We start from the raw sequence: 15,955 nt of genomic DNA, 5'->3' as shown, positions 1-15,955 counted from the left end.
GGCTAAGGACAGTGAAGGGGCTTTGAAACATGGAGCTCAGTGGCTGGATTTCTGCCGTGTGCCACCTTCTCAAAAACGTACCTGGAGAGAAAACCAAGGGTTGACAGTCGTGTCCTGAGCAAGTACATAAACCCAGAGAGCTGGTTTCCCCGCTCTACTCCTAACTTTCTGCAAATAAAGAGGGAGATCACTAACGCCAGATTGATCTTCTACACTACACAGACCCCAGGAAGAACTGCAAATGCTTCTGTGACTGATTTTTTAACCTAAAGCAATTTTTAAAAAATTACCTTAGGATTCTTGTTCAAATAAATAATGACCCACGTTCTTAAAAATCAGCCCAGAAAGACCCATAAAAAAGGCAACACACAGAATGGATGAATCTCGTTTCCATTCTCTTGATGTTCTCTTAGGTTCTGATGTTCGAGAGTCAACAACTTCATGTTACCAGCTGCTGATCAGCAAGGGACCGGTGCTGTGCTCTGTTCAGAGAAGCTGTGAGGCGTTTCCAAGAAGTATCAGGAGGATAGGAGGGCTGTTTACAAACAATAGCAATGACAAAGGACAGAGTCCATGCTAAGGCCGTGAGGCCACCATGTAATAAAATACAAGTGCCCCTGCACCCTTGTGACCCTCTCTGTAAGAGGACGCTGACCTCCCCTTGAGAGGGGAGTTTTACGGCAGTGATGTCAGTGGTGAAGCAGCTAACAAATCCCTTGGTCTGGAGGGGACCTGAGAGCACCCCACATATCCCTGAAAGCAGGTGTTGGCAAGCTAACACCCGTGGGCGAAACCTATTTTTGTAAGGAAAGTGTGACGGGAACACAGCCGTGAGCATTTGTTTACGAACTACCCATGGCTGCTGGCTTGCCACTTGGGCAGATTAGACAGGAGATGGCACAGCCCACAAGTAACCTTGAGTCTTTATTATCTGGCCCTTTATAAAAACAATTTACCAACCTCTGCTAAGCTCAGATTCTAAACTAAGAGTGACCATTCCTCTAACTCTTTCAATTAAAGCTCGTATTTAGGGGTCTTTCCTTCCATCTGTGCAGTTCCAGACCCCCTCCTAATATAACGGATGGGGAAACCTCTCTTCCATTCATACCCATTACCTCAAGTGGGAAAAATTACTTGGTATCTCTATAAAATGAAAGCAAATTAATTTTAATGACTTCCCCTTTTGAATGCATGTATCCTTGCCTGACTTTAAAATTAAGAGGGTAAGAAAAAGTCCCTTTATTTGATAAAGGAACAGGAAAAAAAATAAACCAGAGATAATACAAATAAAACAGGTAATTCTGGGGGTGAGAGAGAGACCAGTTAAAAATGAGACAACAGGCCTAGGCATCCCCGGTGGTAGGATTAGCATCTAGGTAGGCTGCTGTCCTATGGGTTGTAGCTTTCGAGATGTCCTTCCCTTTTACCATTGTCCTTTGAAAAATCTAAATGGAAGAATAACTACTGTTTGCAGATCTTTGGCTGCTCTGTCTTTTACGTTTTCACAGGCACCCTGGGAGTCCCTGTAACCCTCCAAAGAGGGTTGTTTTCAGGAACCTGGTAAAAGGAACTAAAGAGGAAATTGGGGTATATTTAATTTCTAAGCAGTATTATTTGAAACCCTAAGGTTGCTGGTTCTGTATTCCATATGGCCGTGTGTTTTCTCCGTATCCTCACAAGGTATTCCAAGGCTTTTGCCACAGCATCAATCGGCTACCACTGCAAATATTGATCTGAACATGGAGGGCTTGAGCCATCTCCTGCTACCTTAAATTGCTTTACATTATCAATATATTTAAATCCACTTCCATTTTGCACTAAATGTATATACCAGTTATTTCTGGAAACAGTTTGCGTGAACAGAATCACCAGGATAAGAAATTAGGTAAGGTTGGCAGCTTTAATATAAAAGAGACTTCCCATATTGATGGAAAAATACATTTTATGCCTCCAAATTAAATCTGAACATGCTGATTTCTGCACACTTCAGGTGACCGAGCACCCCACGTGCTTTCAGAAACCATTTTCATTTTAATCCTGGTGATCGCCAGCACTCAAATACCTGATGGAAGCTAAGAAAAGGCTGATGATCCGGCTGGTGTGAAATGTGGTGCTTTGTAAGCATTATGTTCTTTCAGCCGTTCAAGAGGAAAAATCAACCTCCACTCTGTCTCCCACCAACTACAGCCTCCATAATCCTATGCTGCTAGTTCAGCCAAGTGGCTCTGTTTCCGAGAAAGCCCTCCAGTTCACTGATGTCCTTTCCAGGTGCTGGAAGATGACAGGAATGTGCTGTCTGGCCTCATGAGTCATCTAGAAATCGTTTCTGTAAAAGAGCTCTTTGGCAGAATGCTACTGAGCCACACGGCAGAGAGATTTTAATGTTTTCAAATAGCAGCTGACAAGACAAGATCAGTGAGGGGGATGCAGAACCCTTCTGGACTGTGACAGCCCGGGGAAAACAAAAGGCCTTTTGCCAATTTCACTGTGGGCAACAGGCCTCAAGGCACTGAGAAAAGAGGGAGGAGGGATGCTCTGAGATTCACCTTATCTGGAGAAAATAATCGTCGCCACGTCATCAGTAAGCGTTCGTATGCTCAGGTCTTACTGTCATTTCTCAACGGGTTTCATGTGCACACACGTTCACTAGCTCAGGGTCAGTAACCTAACTTCGCACCAGAAGAACAAGACCCCAGGGGTGTGCGGAGAGGCGCAGAGTCCCCAGGTTTACAGTCTGTTAACGTGGAATCGGGGCTAAGCCGGGTTATTGGGCAGAGCCTTGTCTCCTCAGCTTCTTGCTCACGGGTCTGGCTTCTGCATTTCCAAATGGGTCGTGTTACAAACTCAGCATCACCAGTGGGGCCTGAGCTCTGCCTCTGACTTTATTGTGACCTTGCAGTGCTTCCGGTAGGGAAAACAACAGCTTCCTTTCTCTGGGTTCAAGCTTTTCACAACCTATGAAATGGGGAGAATCTGTTTTATCTTCCATAAGACACTGTCTCGACAAGCTAGCGCATACAACAGCAACCTAATTCTAGAATTAGGGCTAGTTAATAACTCCAGATCCGTGGAGTCATTCATATCAAATGCAAAATTTCATTTGTGGCCATCATGTGCATTTTTCTGGGTGAAGAAACCATCGTCTTCCTCAGATGTTTCAAAAAGTCTATGGCCCATACAAGGTTTGGGACCATTATAGGTTACCTCTGTCATCACGACATGGTATCATGTCGCGAATCACTGTTTTTCATTATAATCCTCTGCTAATGCTGTCTGCATCCTGCTTCATGTCGATCCACAAAAATCAAAGCCTTTATGGCTAACATATTTATGTGCTTTTCTGTGGTTGAAAAATAAGAGAGCAAGGGGGAAACACTCAGCCCTATTGCTCATCAAAAATTCAGCTCTGGCCAAAGAGTTTGCTGCGAATCACAAGGTCCCAACAGCAGCAGCCACAGGGCCTTGGCTCATCAGGCATCCTTTCTGCCTCAGCCAGTGTTTGCTGATACAAAATAAGAATCTCATTACGTTCAAACTTAACCTTGAGTTTGCAGCAAGTCTTTCTGCAAGGAATCAAAGGCACTTCCCTTCTATTTAATATCTGTCAGTAGAGCAGATACAACTGAAGACCCTGTCCTTCACTGAAAGGACAGGGGGATCCAAAATGTTGAATCGTCTACCTGATGTCACCTTATAAGTCACATGAGGAGGAGGAGACAGAAGGAAAAAACCCAGCTCCTCCCTCTTACTGACAGCTCTGGCCTGCTGGGCAAGATGGGCAACGACTCGGAGCTCCTCGGCTGGGGCATGTCTCTCCTGGCCTGACTGGGACCAGCACTGGCCGGGAGGCCTGATGAGTCCTCTGGGGACCAAGCAGGAAGAAAGTAAGTGGTGCCAGCTGCAGACCCACTGCAGGCGTGTGACAGCTTGGAAGATGGGTGACAGATGGGTGTTCCGGGACAGGCTGAGCTATGCCCACGTCCCTTTCTCAGGCATGCTAGAATTTACTGCCCCACCCATGCAGAGCACAGAGAGGGTTGGGGAGCCCAAACTGGCTTGTCCTTCCTATACTTCTACCTGGACACACAGCCCATCCCCTGGTCAGTCTCCAAAGTGCTTATTAAATGCTTGCACGCCCGGGCCTATTATGAAGCCCATAACCTGGTTACTCAATCCCTCTGACCTTCATTTATCATCTAAACGTAAACCAAGAGCCTGTTCTCAGAGAATCTACAGTGGCCCCCCTCTATGCTAAGCAACCTAGCTCACCTCTGATTTCCAGAGTCCGCATCTAATAATTCTGTCACAGGCCTCAGGAATTTAACTAGTCCTGCCACAGTCTGATGGAAGAGGGGGCCCTGCGTCTGCCTGGGCAACTGTAAAGCCACCATCTCAGCAGACAGGGATGTGGCTGTCTGGAAATATCTTCCCCTTCACTTGTCCAGTACATAGGCATGTAGAATTACCACAGGTGGGGAGTTGGGGTGGGGAGTGTCTTCCTTTAAAATACATTAAATTTGGGCAGCCCAGGTGGCTCAGTGGTTTAGCGCCTGCCTTCAGCCCAGAGCATGATCTTGGAGACCCGGGATCGAGTCCCACGTCAGGATCCCTGCATGGAGACTGCTTCTCCCACTGCCTGTAACTCTCTCTCTCATGAATAAATAAGTAAAATCTTAAAAAATAAAATAAAATAAAATACATTAAATTTAAGGCAGATAACAAAAGCTTAACCCTAGCATGATATAAAACAAGCAAGGTAGGCATCTCACTTAGTTTATTGTGCTCTTCCAAGAGAAAGTTCCATTTCCTCGTCTTGACATCTGCAACGACAAGAAACAAACAAGCAAGCGTGACACACTGCCCTCCTCCTATGTCATTACACATATCCATTCATTCCCTGGTTTCGTAAATCCCCAGTAAATTAGGACGACCTGGCTGGGCCTGTGCCTGGTGCTAGGGAAATCGAAATGGAGAGCGCCTGCCCTTGACGCTTTCAGAGAATTCAGGGAGAGGAGACAAGCAGACCCGGCAACGATACCGTGCTACTAAGGGGGTGACAGAGGGTCCTACCGGGACCGCGGACACGTGACAGGTCAGAAATGCCCTCCATTTCCAAGATAGGGATAATAATAGCAGCTTACATTTATTCATGCCTTACTTTAAGCCAGGCGTGGGGCCAAGAGACTCACGAGCGCCATCCCTCTGCTCCTCGCGACCCTAAAAGCTGGGCCCTATTATTAGTTCCCTTTTATAGGTGGGAATGAGCTGCACGTGGTCAGAGTGGTTGAACCACCTACATTCAAATCCCGGTTCTGCCCCTTCCTAGCTGTGTGACCTTGGGCAAGTCATTGTAACTTCTCTGTGCCTCAATTCCCACACGTGAAAACTGAGGACATGACAGCCCCTGCCTCAAAAAGTTTATAACGGGGCGCCTGGGCAGCTCAGTCAGTTAAGATTCACTCCTCCCCTCTCCCCCCAATAAATTAAAAAATAAATAAAATGCTTATGAACGTGTATCTGGTAAACAATGAGACCTCAAAAGAAAGCTAGGGATGATAAATGATTATTATTGTTGTTAGTAGTATGATGCTGTCTGCTGATTAGTAGAGTGTAGCACCCACTACGCCCAATACTGACCAACGATGAGCATCTCAGTACTCGACACTGGCTAAGTTCTTCGAGAGTTTCCCTATCAATCTACCTTCTGAGAAAGTCATGGAGGTTTCAAATAGATAAATGCCTTCTGGACACCAGAAGTCAACTCTTCTCTGATCACCGAGAAAGCCAGGTGGCCTGGGAATGAGCAGCATACACACAGTGAGTGGGTGTCGGGGCAAAAGGCAAGGCAGCCCAGTGTAATCTGACAAATCAAAGGCCGACAGACTACTCCTGGCGTGGGAACAGTACCGGAGACTCTTCCTGACAACAGCTGGACCCTGTAGCTACGGCAAGAAAATCCAATCATGGCTTCTGGATGTCTGAGTGTGGGCAGGGCTGGGTGTCAATATTTTAGCCGTTCACATTCCCAGAACTGCAGACCATGTCAGGAGCGTGATTTCAAAGGTCACACGGTGCAGAATGCACACAGGCCATCTGTACTGGCCTATTAAGGGCTACTCTAAACCGAAGCTGAAAATTCAAGGGAGCGGGAGAGGCAAAGAACCCTGGGCCTCGTGTGAGCGGCTCATCTCATCAGCTCAGGCCAGGCCCCTGTACATCTCACGTAAATCCTACTCAGCAGGCTGTCGTTGAACTAAAACTCTAGGGCAGCCTGGGTGGCTCCGTTGGTTTAGCGCCACCTTCAGCCCAGGGACTGACCCCGGGGTTCTGGGATCGAGTCCCACATTGGGCTCCCTGCATGGAGCCTGCTTCTCCTCCTGCCTGTGTCTCTGCCTCTCTCTCTCTGTGTCTCTCATGAATAAATAAATAAAATCTTTAAAAAAAAGAAACTCCATCCATCTAAGGGATAAAAACATAACAGCTGGCATCACCCTCCTCTTGAAGGAGCCCCAAACCCTGATGAAAGCTCACGGAGCAAATTCTATAGAGGCTGCTTCCATGACACCCCCTGAATGTGACGTCTGAAAAACATGAGGTTTTAAGGCTCTGCTTTCCACTTACCTAAGGAAAAGACTAAAACCATTTCAAGGATGGAAAAACATCAATCCATAAAAGCCACGTGGTTTTGTAAAACAACGTGGCCCAAGCTGAGAATGAAACCCAGCAGTTCACAATTCTAAAACAACTTCTGCAACTTATTCTGACAAGACACATTTTGAAGAGCCTCAAAAAAATAGAGAACTGCTCTGCTTTGGCCAGTGGTTTTCAATTCTGGCTGATTATTAGACTTAAAAATACCAATGCCCAGGCCCACCTCTAACTAATTAAGTCAGGACCTCTCGGTGGGCACCAGGCATCAGTGATCATTCTGGGAGTGGGGCTTGGCAATCTGTTTTAATAAACCCTCCAGGCAGTTTGGATGCAGGCTTGTCTGACAACCATCGACTTGGTCTACCCAAGGGCATTTATTTTTATGGCATCTGCCTGTTTTTCAAGCTCTCCTAAGGACAAACATCATTTCTCAACATTCAAACAGAGAGAAAAATAACCTGCTCTGAGATCACAGATCACTAGGCAGAACCAGGCAAGAGCCAATTACTTGCCGTAACTTCTGGAATCCATCTGCTTAAATAGTGCAACCAGAGCTTCAGAGTAGCCGATGTCTGCCTCAAAGCGGGCCCGGGAGATGAGCACGCATTGCCCTTTGACAAAGGCCAGGGAGGGAGCTGAAGGCAGGCAGGTCTGGGCCGTGCCACCTGCGGAGGGTGACTCCCTGCTGTGCCCGGCCCCTTCCAAAGGCTGCAGGGTGACCGTGGGGAGCCTCTGGGCTGCTTTCACTGCGGAAGAAAAGGACAAGAATGTGACAAGGTGGATGACTTTCCCACGGGGAGGGAAGAAGCATGGTTAGATTAGGAAAGCTTGCAAGTGTGCTTTCACTGGGGCATTGGGAATTCCAGTATTTACTAAATTTACCGCTCCTTAGGTGTTCAAATTACAAAACCTGTGACTCAGAAGTGAACAGAAGGAGGGGTCTCACCAAGATTCGCGAACTTTACAGATAATTGCTGCTGCTGTGATTGAGAAGCCACTGATGTCAACGGCCCAGAAATCACTCCCCCAACCTGACTGCCAGGTCACTGCTCTGCTACTGCTTGGAGGGCCAGGCAAAGAGACACAGACCTGTCAGCCCACCAATGCAGTTTAGAGCCTTATTTTATCTGTTACATTAAGTTTCATATATTAAGCAGATTTCATTTTAAAAAACTGAACTGTCAAAAAAAAATCCAAACAGAATTGAAAGGCAAAACTACTCAATAAAGATTTTTGCAAGAAATAGAAGAGCCAGCACTTGAGAAAAATACTAGGACCACAAAACTAAGAAGACAGAGATGTCATGAACTCACGAGGAGAGAAATGAGTAACAAACATCTGGCAAAACATTCAATTTCACAGGTAATCAGAGAAATAAAGTAAAATCCGAGAAGCAGAAATTTTACTCAACAAATTTGCAAAATTGAAACGAAAAACAGGTATCTACACACTGCTAGCTGGAAATAAAACCTTCTGAGGAACAACTTACTAACCTAGAACACGAATCCTAAACAGTGATCATAATGATTCCACTTCCAGGAATCTGCCCAAACTAACAACTGAAAATAAATACAAAGATTTATGGAGAAAGGTATCCCTTACAAGCTGCTTTAATACTGGGAAAACCAAGAACAACAAACAAGTTAGACAAAAAGGAAATGATTTAAGCCCTTTATGACACATGTATACCACGGAATGTTATATAGCCTCTGTTTTTGTTTGTTTGTTTTTTACGGAGAAGTTTTAGAAAAGACAAAAATACAAAAACCAGTATTAAGTTGGACAGTATGAAATCATTTTTTTAGGGGTCAAAATGGTCTAATTATGAATACGTGTATTGTCATTGCTCAGAATTAGCAGCTAACGTTCAGCACGAAAATAAAAATGCTTCTGGGGAGCCTGGGTTGCTCGTTAGTTGAACACCTGCCTTTGGCTCAGGTCATGATCCCAGGTCTTGGGATGGAGCCCCCTACCTCCTTGCTCACTGGGGAGTCTGCTACTCCCTTTCCTGCTGCCCCTTCCCCCCACTCATGCTCTCACTCTCTCAAATAAATCAAGTCTTTTAAAAGAAATAAAATAACAATGCTTCTGCTACGACACTAATTAAAAAAATCAAGATAAAAATTATATCACACAGTTAAAACGTATATATTTTAACGCACAGAAAAAAGGCTGGAAGGAGCAAAGCCAAACGTTAATAGTGGTTGACTGAGTAAGGAGATTATGGGGGAAGAGCTGGTGCTCTTTGCAGGATGATATACTTTCCACATGTTCTACGGTGTATGCGTGGAAGGGTCCACAGGCATGCCTAAAGCAAAATGACAAACACAGTCTTTACACGTTACACTGATAAAAAGGATAACCTGCTATAAAGGCACATCATAAACCTATCTGAAAATTAAAGAACAAAGACAGGATAGCTACATTTGTGCTGAGCAAGGCCTAACCCGGTGCCACTGAATCTGTACACATGAAACAATTGTAACACCGTGTGTCAACTGTACTGCAAGAGGGAGATAAGAGCAATGATAAATGCACAAATCCACAGTCATTGCATGAGTGTTCAAGGGACATCTCAGTAGGTAGCAAGCTGCGCAAGTGTGCAAAACACTGGTAAGGACACAGAGGAGCTAAATAACTCATAATAAAATTCATCTAAAAGCTATATAGAGAATTTTGTGCCCAATAACCAGTTTTTCAAAAAAGATGTGGGGCATTACAAAAAGCAACCATACCACACAGAAAACCAAAATCAATCTGCAAAAGCAAAAGTTATCCAAGTCACCATGCATTGTGAGTACGAGAGTAAAAAGATGGTAATACAAACAAAACCATGGACGTGGAAATCACTGGATTAAAATGAGCAAAAATGAGAAACCCAAGTGTTGAAAGCTGCAATCTCAGCTCAGAGTACCGGCTTTCCCCCTCCCAACACCTAACAAAGGGATTAAAATAATACAAATAAGCCCCCTCACCCAGCCCCCACCCCTACCCAGGGACCAAAGCTCAGCAGCAACTACCAAGGACAGGGACACCACCCAATGCCATGCACTTAAAGAAATGGACACCAGGGAGGGACACAGGAAACTGTGCAGGGGGCTGTCCCATCACTCCTCCCCCAGAAACTATGCTGGTGACTCCAGAAAATTCTACTCCAGGGCCCACACCTGCAAAGAAATGACCTTGTCATGCATCTTCACCTTTCCCCTTTTCAAACTGGGTGGGGAAAGAGGGAACACCTTCCTGGCTGTGGGAAGAGAGGGAAACGGGAGGCCAGAACAGCCAGGGCTGACGTGCTGGCAGAGTAAGGGCTCGGGGCACCAAGAGGTGATGAAAACCTTGGCAAGAGAGTCAACAAGATCTCAGAAGACAGAGTGGTGCCCTTGAGGGCGCGGACAGCGGACCAAACTGGGTTAATGGGGTCCACTGGAGTCTGCCCAGGGCAACGCCCTCTCCTTGCACACTCAAGTTAACTGAACTTGAGGAGTGCTGTGAGGATGTGTGCTATCGCCGAGCTGTCCCTTTCAGGGCAGCACAGCTGCCTGTCACAGCTGGAGCCAGCAGTCCAGGGGGAACATGCACTCCTCCGTCAGGCTGTCTGCATCTGAATCCCAGATGTACGACTCATTAGCTGTGTGACCCGATTTTAGTAACTCATCCTCTCTGGGCCTGTTTCCCATCTATAAAATGGTTGCTGTGAGAAGCAGGGGAGTTAGCATACACAAGTACACCTCGCTTTACTGCTCTTTGCTGTGTGGCAGATATTGAGCTGTTTTTACAAGTTGAAGGTTTGCAGCAACCCTGCATGGAGTGAGTCTACCGGTGCCGTCTTCCCAAAAGCATGTGCTCATGTCCTGCCTGTGTCACACTTTGCTAATTCTTGCAATATTTCAAACTGTTTCATTATTATTGCATTTGTTATGGTGACCTGTGATCAGTGATTACAACTGATTACAACTTGCGGAAAGCTCGGGTGATGGTTATAATGCTTTAGCAATAAAGTACCTTTATATTAAGGTTTCTACATTGCCTTCTCAGACACAATGCTATTGCACACCTAACAGACTACAACAGAGTGTAAATGTAACTTTTACAAGCACTGGGAAACCAAAAAGTTCACCTGAGTCACTCTGCTGTGATATCTGCTTTACTGTGGTGGTCCAGAGCCAAACCCACAGTATCCCCACAGTGTGCCTGGACAAGGGGCTCAGCACCACCCAGCAGAGGCTGTTACAAAAGTGCTAGCTTTTGTAAACACGGAGACCTTCACCCAAGGAGTTGCCTCAATATGGTGGCCATTAGTGAGAAGGGAGAGAACTGGGGTAGTGCCCTAAATGCCATCTGAATCCTAAGCTGGACCACATCTGCTGCCCTAGGAGCTTTTCAACACCAGTATTTCCCTGCATGCAGGGCAATGACACGTTTACTTACTCAGGGCACCATAGTCCGTCATGCTGAAGTTCCACGTCTTGGTGGCAGGATCTGAAATTAGACAAAAGTACTTGGTTTGCCCCTAATGAGGCTGATGACTGTTGTTCTGGGTTGTATTGAGCCATTCAGTAAACCCTTGTTTAATGAATGAATGAGGGGCCCTTGAGTGGCTCAGCTGGTTAAGCACTTGCCTTTGGCCCAGGTCATGATCCTGGAATCCTGGGATCGAGCCCTGCATCAGGCTCCTGCTCAGAGAGGAGTCTGCTTCTACCTCTGCTCCTACCTTATGCTCTTGCGTGCATGCACCCATGCGCGCTCTCTCTCTCTAATGAATAAATAACATCTTTTTCTTAAAAAAAAATGAATTAATGTGTGCTCAGTTCACAACAGCTGACTGAGAACTCCTACAAATGTACAAAATCTCAGTGGAGGACAAATAGCAAATACAAATGAGGACGGTGCTTTTACTCCATATAGTGGAATTCGAGGGCCCTGGGATGTTATGACCTGGTCTAAGAGGGCTGAGGACAGAGATGGGACTAGAATCCAAGTTCTCTGGGACCCACTGTAGTCAGGCAAAGCAGAACAAGGAGCACACTCTCTGAGCTGCTGCAGAACTAGCACATCCTGGCTCTGCCTTTCCAGAGGAACCAACTCGAGCATGTTACCTCACCTTACTGAGTCAGTTCTGCTGCCTTTAAAATGGAAGTAACATCTACTGATCTCAAAAAACTGTTGTTACACTTAAGTGCTACAACACAAACAAAGCACCCGGCAGGGGGACTGGCCTCTCAGTAAATACTCATCCATTCTCCATATGGCCATGTGGCAGCCCTGAAGTTTGGCAGCTGTTTGAAGGAACGTCTATTACAAAAAGAAACATGAGCTAAAACCAAAATTTTCAACAACTGGACGGACAGAATGTGCCAATGCACTCTCCTCATATTTATGAGAAACTGGTAGATTAAAAGAGACTCTAAAAATAGAATAGACCATGTGAAGAACAAGACCAAAGCCTCATTACCATAACTTCTGCTGGGTAGGCTCTTAAAAACCGCAATGAGCTCTTCATTGTACCCGATCTTCACCTGGAAACGATCCCCACTCCTTATGCACGTTCCCCTCTGGGAGCTTACTGCTTTGTGGGTGGCCGCGGCCCCCAATTTCTGTGAGAGTCTTCCTTCCGTCCTGGGTGTCACACTCCCTGAGCCACAGTGGACACCAGCAATGTTCTGCCCCGACGTGGAGGGCCTCACTGCCTTGGCCTCCAACCCGGGATCACTGGGTGGCTGTCCAAAGGCAGAAGCTGGTGTCTTCTGGAAACTCTTGGCTTTGGCCAAAGACTCAGGAGTTGGGTTAGCAAAGGGTGTGGATCTGGCCTCGTGGGAAGCCTGAAGATGACCTTGACCTAAGGCACAACCCAAGAGTTGTTGATCGGGGACCTCTGGAGGGCTTTGCGCCAAGGGAGGAGAGATGCCCGTGAGAATCATTTGACCTGATGAGCTGTGGCTCGGGCAGGCTGCGGGCACATCTTCTTGCCTCTTCCAGGTCCTCTCTGTCTGCTCTGGAGCACTCAGGTGAAAACTGTGGCAATGATGAGGTCTTTGGCCATCACTAGATGAACTACTGAGATTCTGCTGCATGAAAATGACACCATGGTTCACTGGCTTAGAAGGATCCCCGGGGAGATTTGGGGGCAGGCCCTGTCTGGACTGGGAAGAGCTGGTGGCAATGCAGGAGCCAGAGCCTGAGCTCTGATGCTGTTCTGCTAATAATTTCTCAGCTCTACGGGCCAGAGCCTTTTGCCGGTTCTCTTCAATTTTTTTCCTCTGCTCCTCTGTAAGAGGCAAGGACATTTTAACAGGGAAATGCTTATGCAGGGACGTCAATCTTTAATCAGAAACTTGGCAAAAGCTGAGGAAGGAAAAACAATATTGAAACAAACATTAAATATATTTATTTTTTTCATGCTCCTACCTTGATTTTAACAAGCTTTCCTCCAGGGAATACACAATTTGCACAATCAAGGGATATGTTAAAGTTTCTTTGACAATTAAACACACACACACACCCACAGGGATGGTACCATATACTACAACAAAGACCCTCACGCAAAAGCAAAAGACAAGGGGAGACTGGATCCAAACCTAAAAAGGTATTTTAGCTGCAGTATTGTTCTCCCTGTCATCCCCCAGCCAACCTAAGTGAACAGATCCCAAGGAAGTTATGCAGTGCACCCTAATCTATCGGGTAATCGGGTAATGAGTAGGACGACGTTTCAAACCAGAAGTGACAAGAGATTAGACCAAAACAGCCACATACCATGGTGTGACACTCGCTAACCCCTGCCAAGCTGGAAGAAGGAAAGAACCATTAGCCTCACACAGACTGCACACTAAATTCACCCCTTACACTCCTTCCTTGTTGTTATTCCTGGCAAACCCATCTGTCGGTGGCCAGGTGCAAGGCACAAAGCAGTTAGCCTTGGTGCCTGCCTTCCAAAGTGCACCACCGTGGAGCAACTGTGACTTTTTTGGAAAAATAAGCAAAAAACAAAACAACAACAAAAAAAGTAATACATGCTCACTGAACAGATTCAGATGCTACAAAAAGATGTAGGGGCGCCTGGGTGGCTCAGTCGGTTGAGAAGTTGAGCATCAGCCTGTGGCTCAGGTCCTGGGATCAATCCCCACAACAGGCTCTCTGCTCTCTAGGGAGACTGTTTCCCCCAACCCCCACCCCTTTCCTGCGCTTTCTCAAATAAAATCTTAAAAGAAAAAAAAAGTACAATTATTTTGTAATCTCCCCACCCCATCAAGAAGCTCGGTTGGGGGTTTGGAGTAGTTTAGAGTGCTTTTTTTTTTTTCTACTCATACCCATAGATACGTGCCACATATTTAGGGGATATGTGTATTTACTGCAAAAAAAAAAAAAAAAAAAGATCATTATATACATTGTTTTGTTTCCTGATTTTTTTTTCAGATTCATTTACTCCGGACACTTTCCTATGAACACAGCACAACTTTTCACAGTATTCTAGAACCGAGGAGCTGGACCCCAGTGTCTCCGGCTCGGTTCGGACTAAGCCTCCATCCAACCTCCTGCCGTGCGCTGTGCACAGTGAGGGCGCGGGGGGCGCTCCGGGAGTGGGGGCTCGAAGCTGCCCTTGCTGCTGGAGGCCCCGGGGCCCCCGCACCCCCAGACCCTGCAGGCCACGGCCGGGTGCGCCGCCTCCACCAGGCAGGGGCGGCGAGGCCAGGGCAGCAGGTGCCCGCGCCCCGCCGCGACCCCGGCTGCTCCGGATCCTGCGCGCGCACCTCCCCCGGCCCCCCCGCCGGCTGCTCCGGAGCCTGCGCGCGCACCTCCCGCGACACCCCCCCCCCCCCCCCCCCCCGCCGGCTGCTCCGGATCCTGCGCGCGCACCTCCCGCGACCCCTCCCTGCCCCCCCCCTCCCCCACCGCCGGCTGCTCCGGAGTCTGCGCGCGCACCTCCCGCGACACCCCCCCCCCCCCGCCGCCGGCTGCTCCGGATCCTGCGCGCGCACCTCCCGCGACCCCTCCCCGCCCCGACCCCCCCGCCGGCTGCTCCGGAGCCTGCGCGCGCACCTCCCGCGGGCCCGGCTGCAGGGCGGCGCCAAGCCCCACTCCCACCCCTGTCATCTGCACTTGGATTCACCCTTCCCCTCGGCCCGCTCCCTCTCCCACGCGGGCATTTGGTCCCGTCCGCCTTCTCACCCGTCGAGGCGCGGCCCCCCGGGCCCCAGGCGCGTCTTCAGGGTCCCCAGCCAGGCTCCCCTTCCGGGTGGGCGGTGAGGAGCGGGTATCCCAGCAGTTCGCCCGCTTTACTGCCGCGCCTGGGCCCGGAGGGGGAGGGGCCAGCCCCCCTTCCCCGCAGAACTACGTTTCCCAGCGGGCAACGCGGCCGCAGTTACGCTTCACAAAGTGCGAGTGATGCGCCGGGAGACGGGACCCGTGCTGCAAGGTCTTCCGGGACCTGTAGTGCGGGCCGGGAGCCTGGCGAAAATTAGGCGCTACGCGACGACGTGGGCGGGGCGGGGCTTGGAGTGATGCAGCCTGGGAATTGTAGTCTTCGTTCCCCAAAGATTTGGCCAAACACCTGTAGAAACCCTGGAATGTTGAGGTTTCCCAAGCTGGAGTCTCGCGGTCCCGGCTGTCTTCAGGGGGCGTCCCAGACAGCGAGGCTGACTTGGTAGCTCTTAAGTAAAAATCATCTCCTGGAGCATCTGTTCGAGGTATTGATTACCTATCAATTGAAGCCCCAAATCATTTTCCCAGCTCCTACCTGAGCATCCCGGACTAAGAATTAGCATCATCATCGTCATCGTCCTCATCGGTTGTTGTGCTGACCATCTAATGCGGGTTATCTTATTTGATCCTCGCGGTAACCTTATGGAACATGTGTTATTCGCACCCCCATTTTATAGGTGGGAAAACTGAGACAGCTCTTAGCTTTTTCCTTTGTTAGGCTCTTTGTGATTCCGAAGTCCCCTTTCTTCAGCTTAGTGATTACTAAACTGGCATTATCAGTCGGTTTTCCCCATTTCCGAGCACCAGTACCCCTTTCCTCACACAGTTGACTCAGTTACTACGTATCGGTGGTAAATACAGAATTTCTGTGTCGTCAGTGTACACAAATGTTGCTCTTCAGTTTTCAAACATGGCTCACCTAATGGCAAAGAGGTAGGTCTCTGTGTAAGGATTTGGAAAACTGGCCGAGATGTAACGTTATGAAAAAAGAAAGCACAGCGATTTGTATAGGTTGAGCCATTAAAAAAAAAAAAAAAAAAAAAAAAAAGGCAGGTAGCCAGGCTGGCTTACCTATAAATGCATGTAAACTCATAGAAAAAAGGTT

At 47.8% G+C, this 15,955-nt stretch overlaps 1 protein-coding gene across 5 annotated transcripts in view; it reads right to left on the bottom strand.

Annotated features, from left to right (window-relative positions):
- The window catches only part of SMARCAL1 (SWI/SNF related, matrix associated, actin dependent regulator of chromatin, subfamily a like 1), a 63,711-nt gene extending 48,738 nt beyond the window's left edge, over positions 1-14,973 (bottom strand). For 4 of the 5 annotated variants that reach the window (XR_005985028.1, XR_005985026.1, XR_005985027.1 and 1 more), the window contains exons 1-5: positions 14,818-14,973; positions 12,107-12,996; positions 11,083-11,133; positions 7,164-7,397; positions 4,770-4,820 (exon numbers count right to left, since the gene is read on the bottom strand). Coding sequence is in view for 2 of the 5 variants with exons in the window: in XM_041737297.1 (XP_041593231.1) it covers positions 4,770-4,820; positions 7,164-7,397; positions 11,083-11,133; positions 12,107-12,938 (1,168 nt within the window). In the remaining 3 variants the exon portion in view is untranslated. The remainder of the gene's footprint in view (positions 1-4,769; positions 4,821-7,163; positions 7,398-11,082; positions 11,134-12,106; positions 12,997-14,817) is intronic. The other variant, XM_041737298.1, reaches the window with a different exon arrangement.
- Positions 14,974-15,955: the final 982 nt, after the last annotated feature.

Source organism: Vulpes lagopus, chromosome 22 (assembly GCF_018345385.1).
Source record: "Vulpes lagopus strain Blue_001 chromosome 22, ASM1834538v1, whole genome shotgun sequence".
NCBI classification, from domain to species: Eukaryota; Metazoa; Chordata; class Mammalia; order Carnivora; family Canidae; genus Vulpes; species Vulpes lagopus.
Note: the sequence above shows the minus strand (reverse complement) of the source record. Positions and strands in the feature narration are given on the sequence as shown.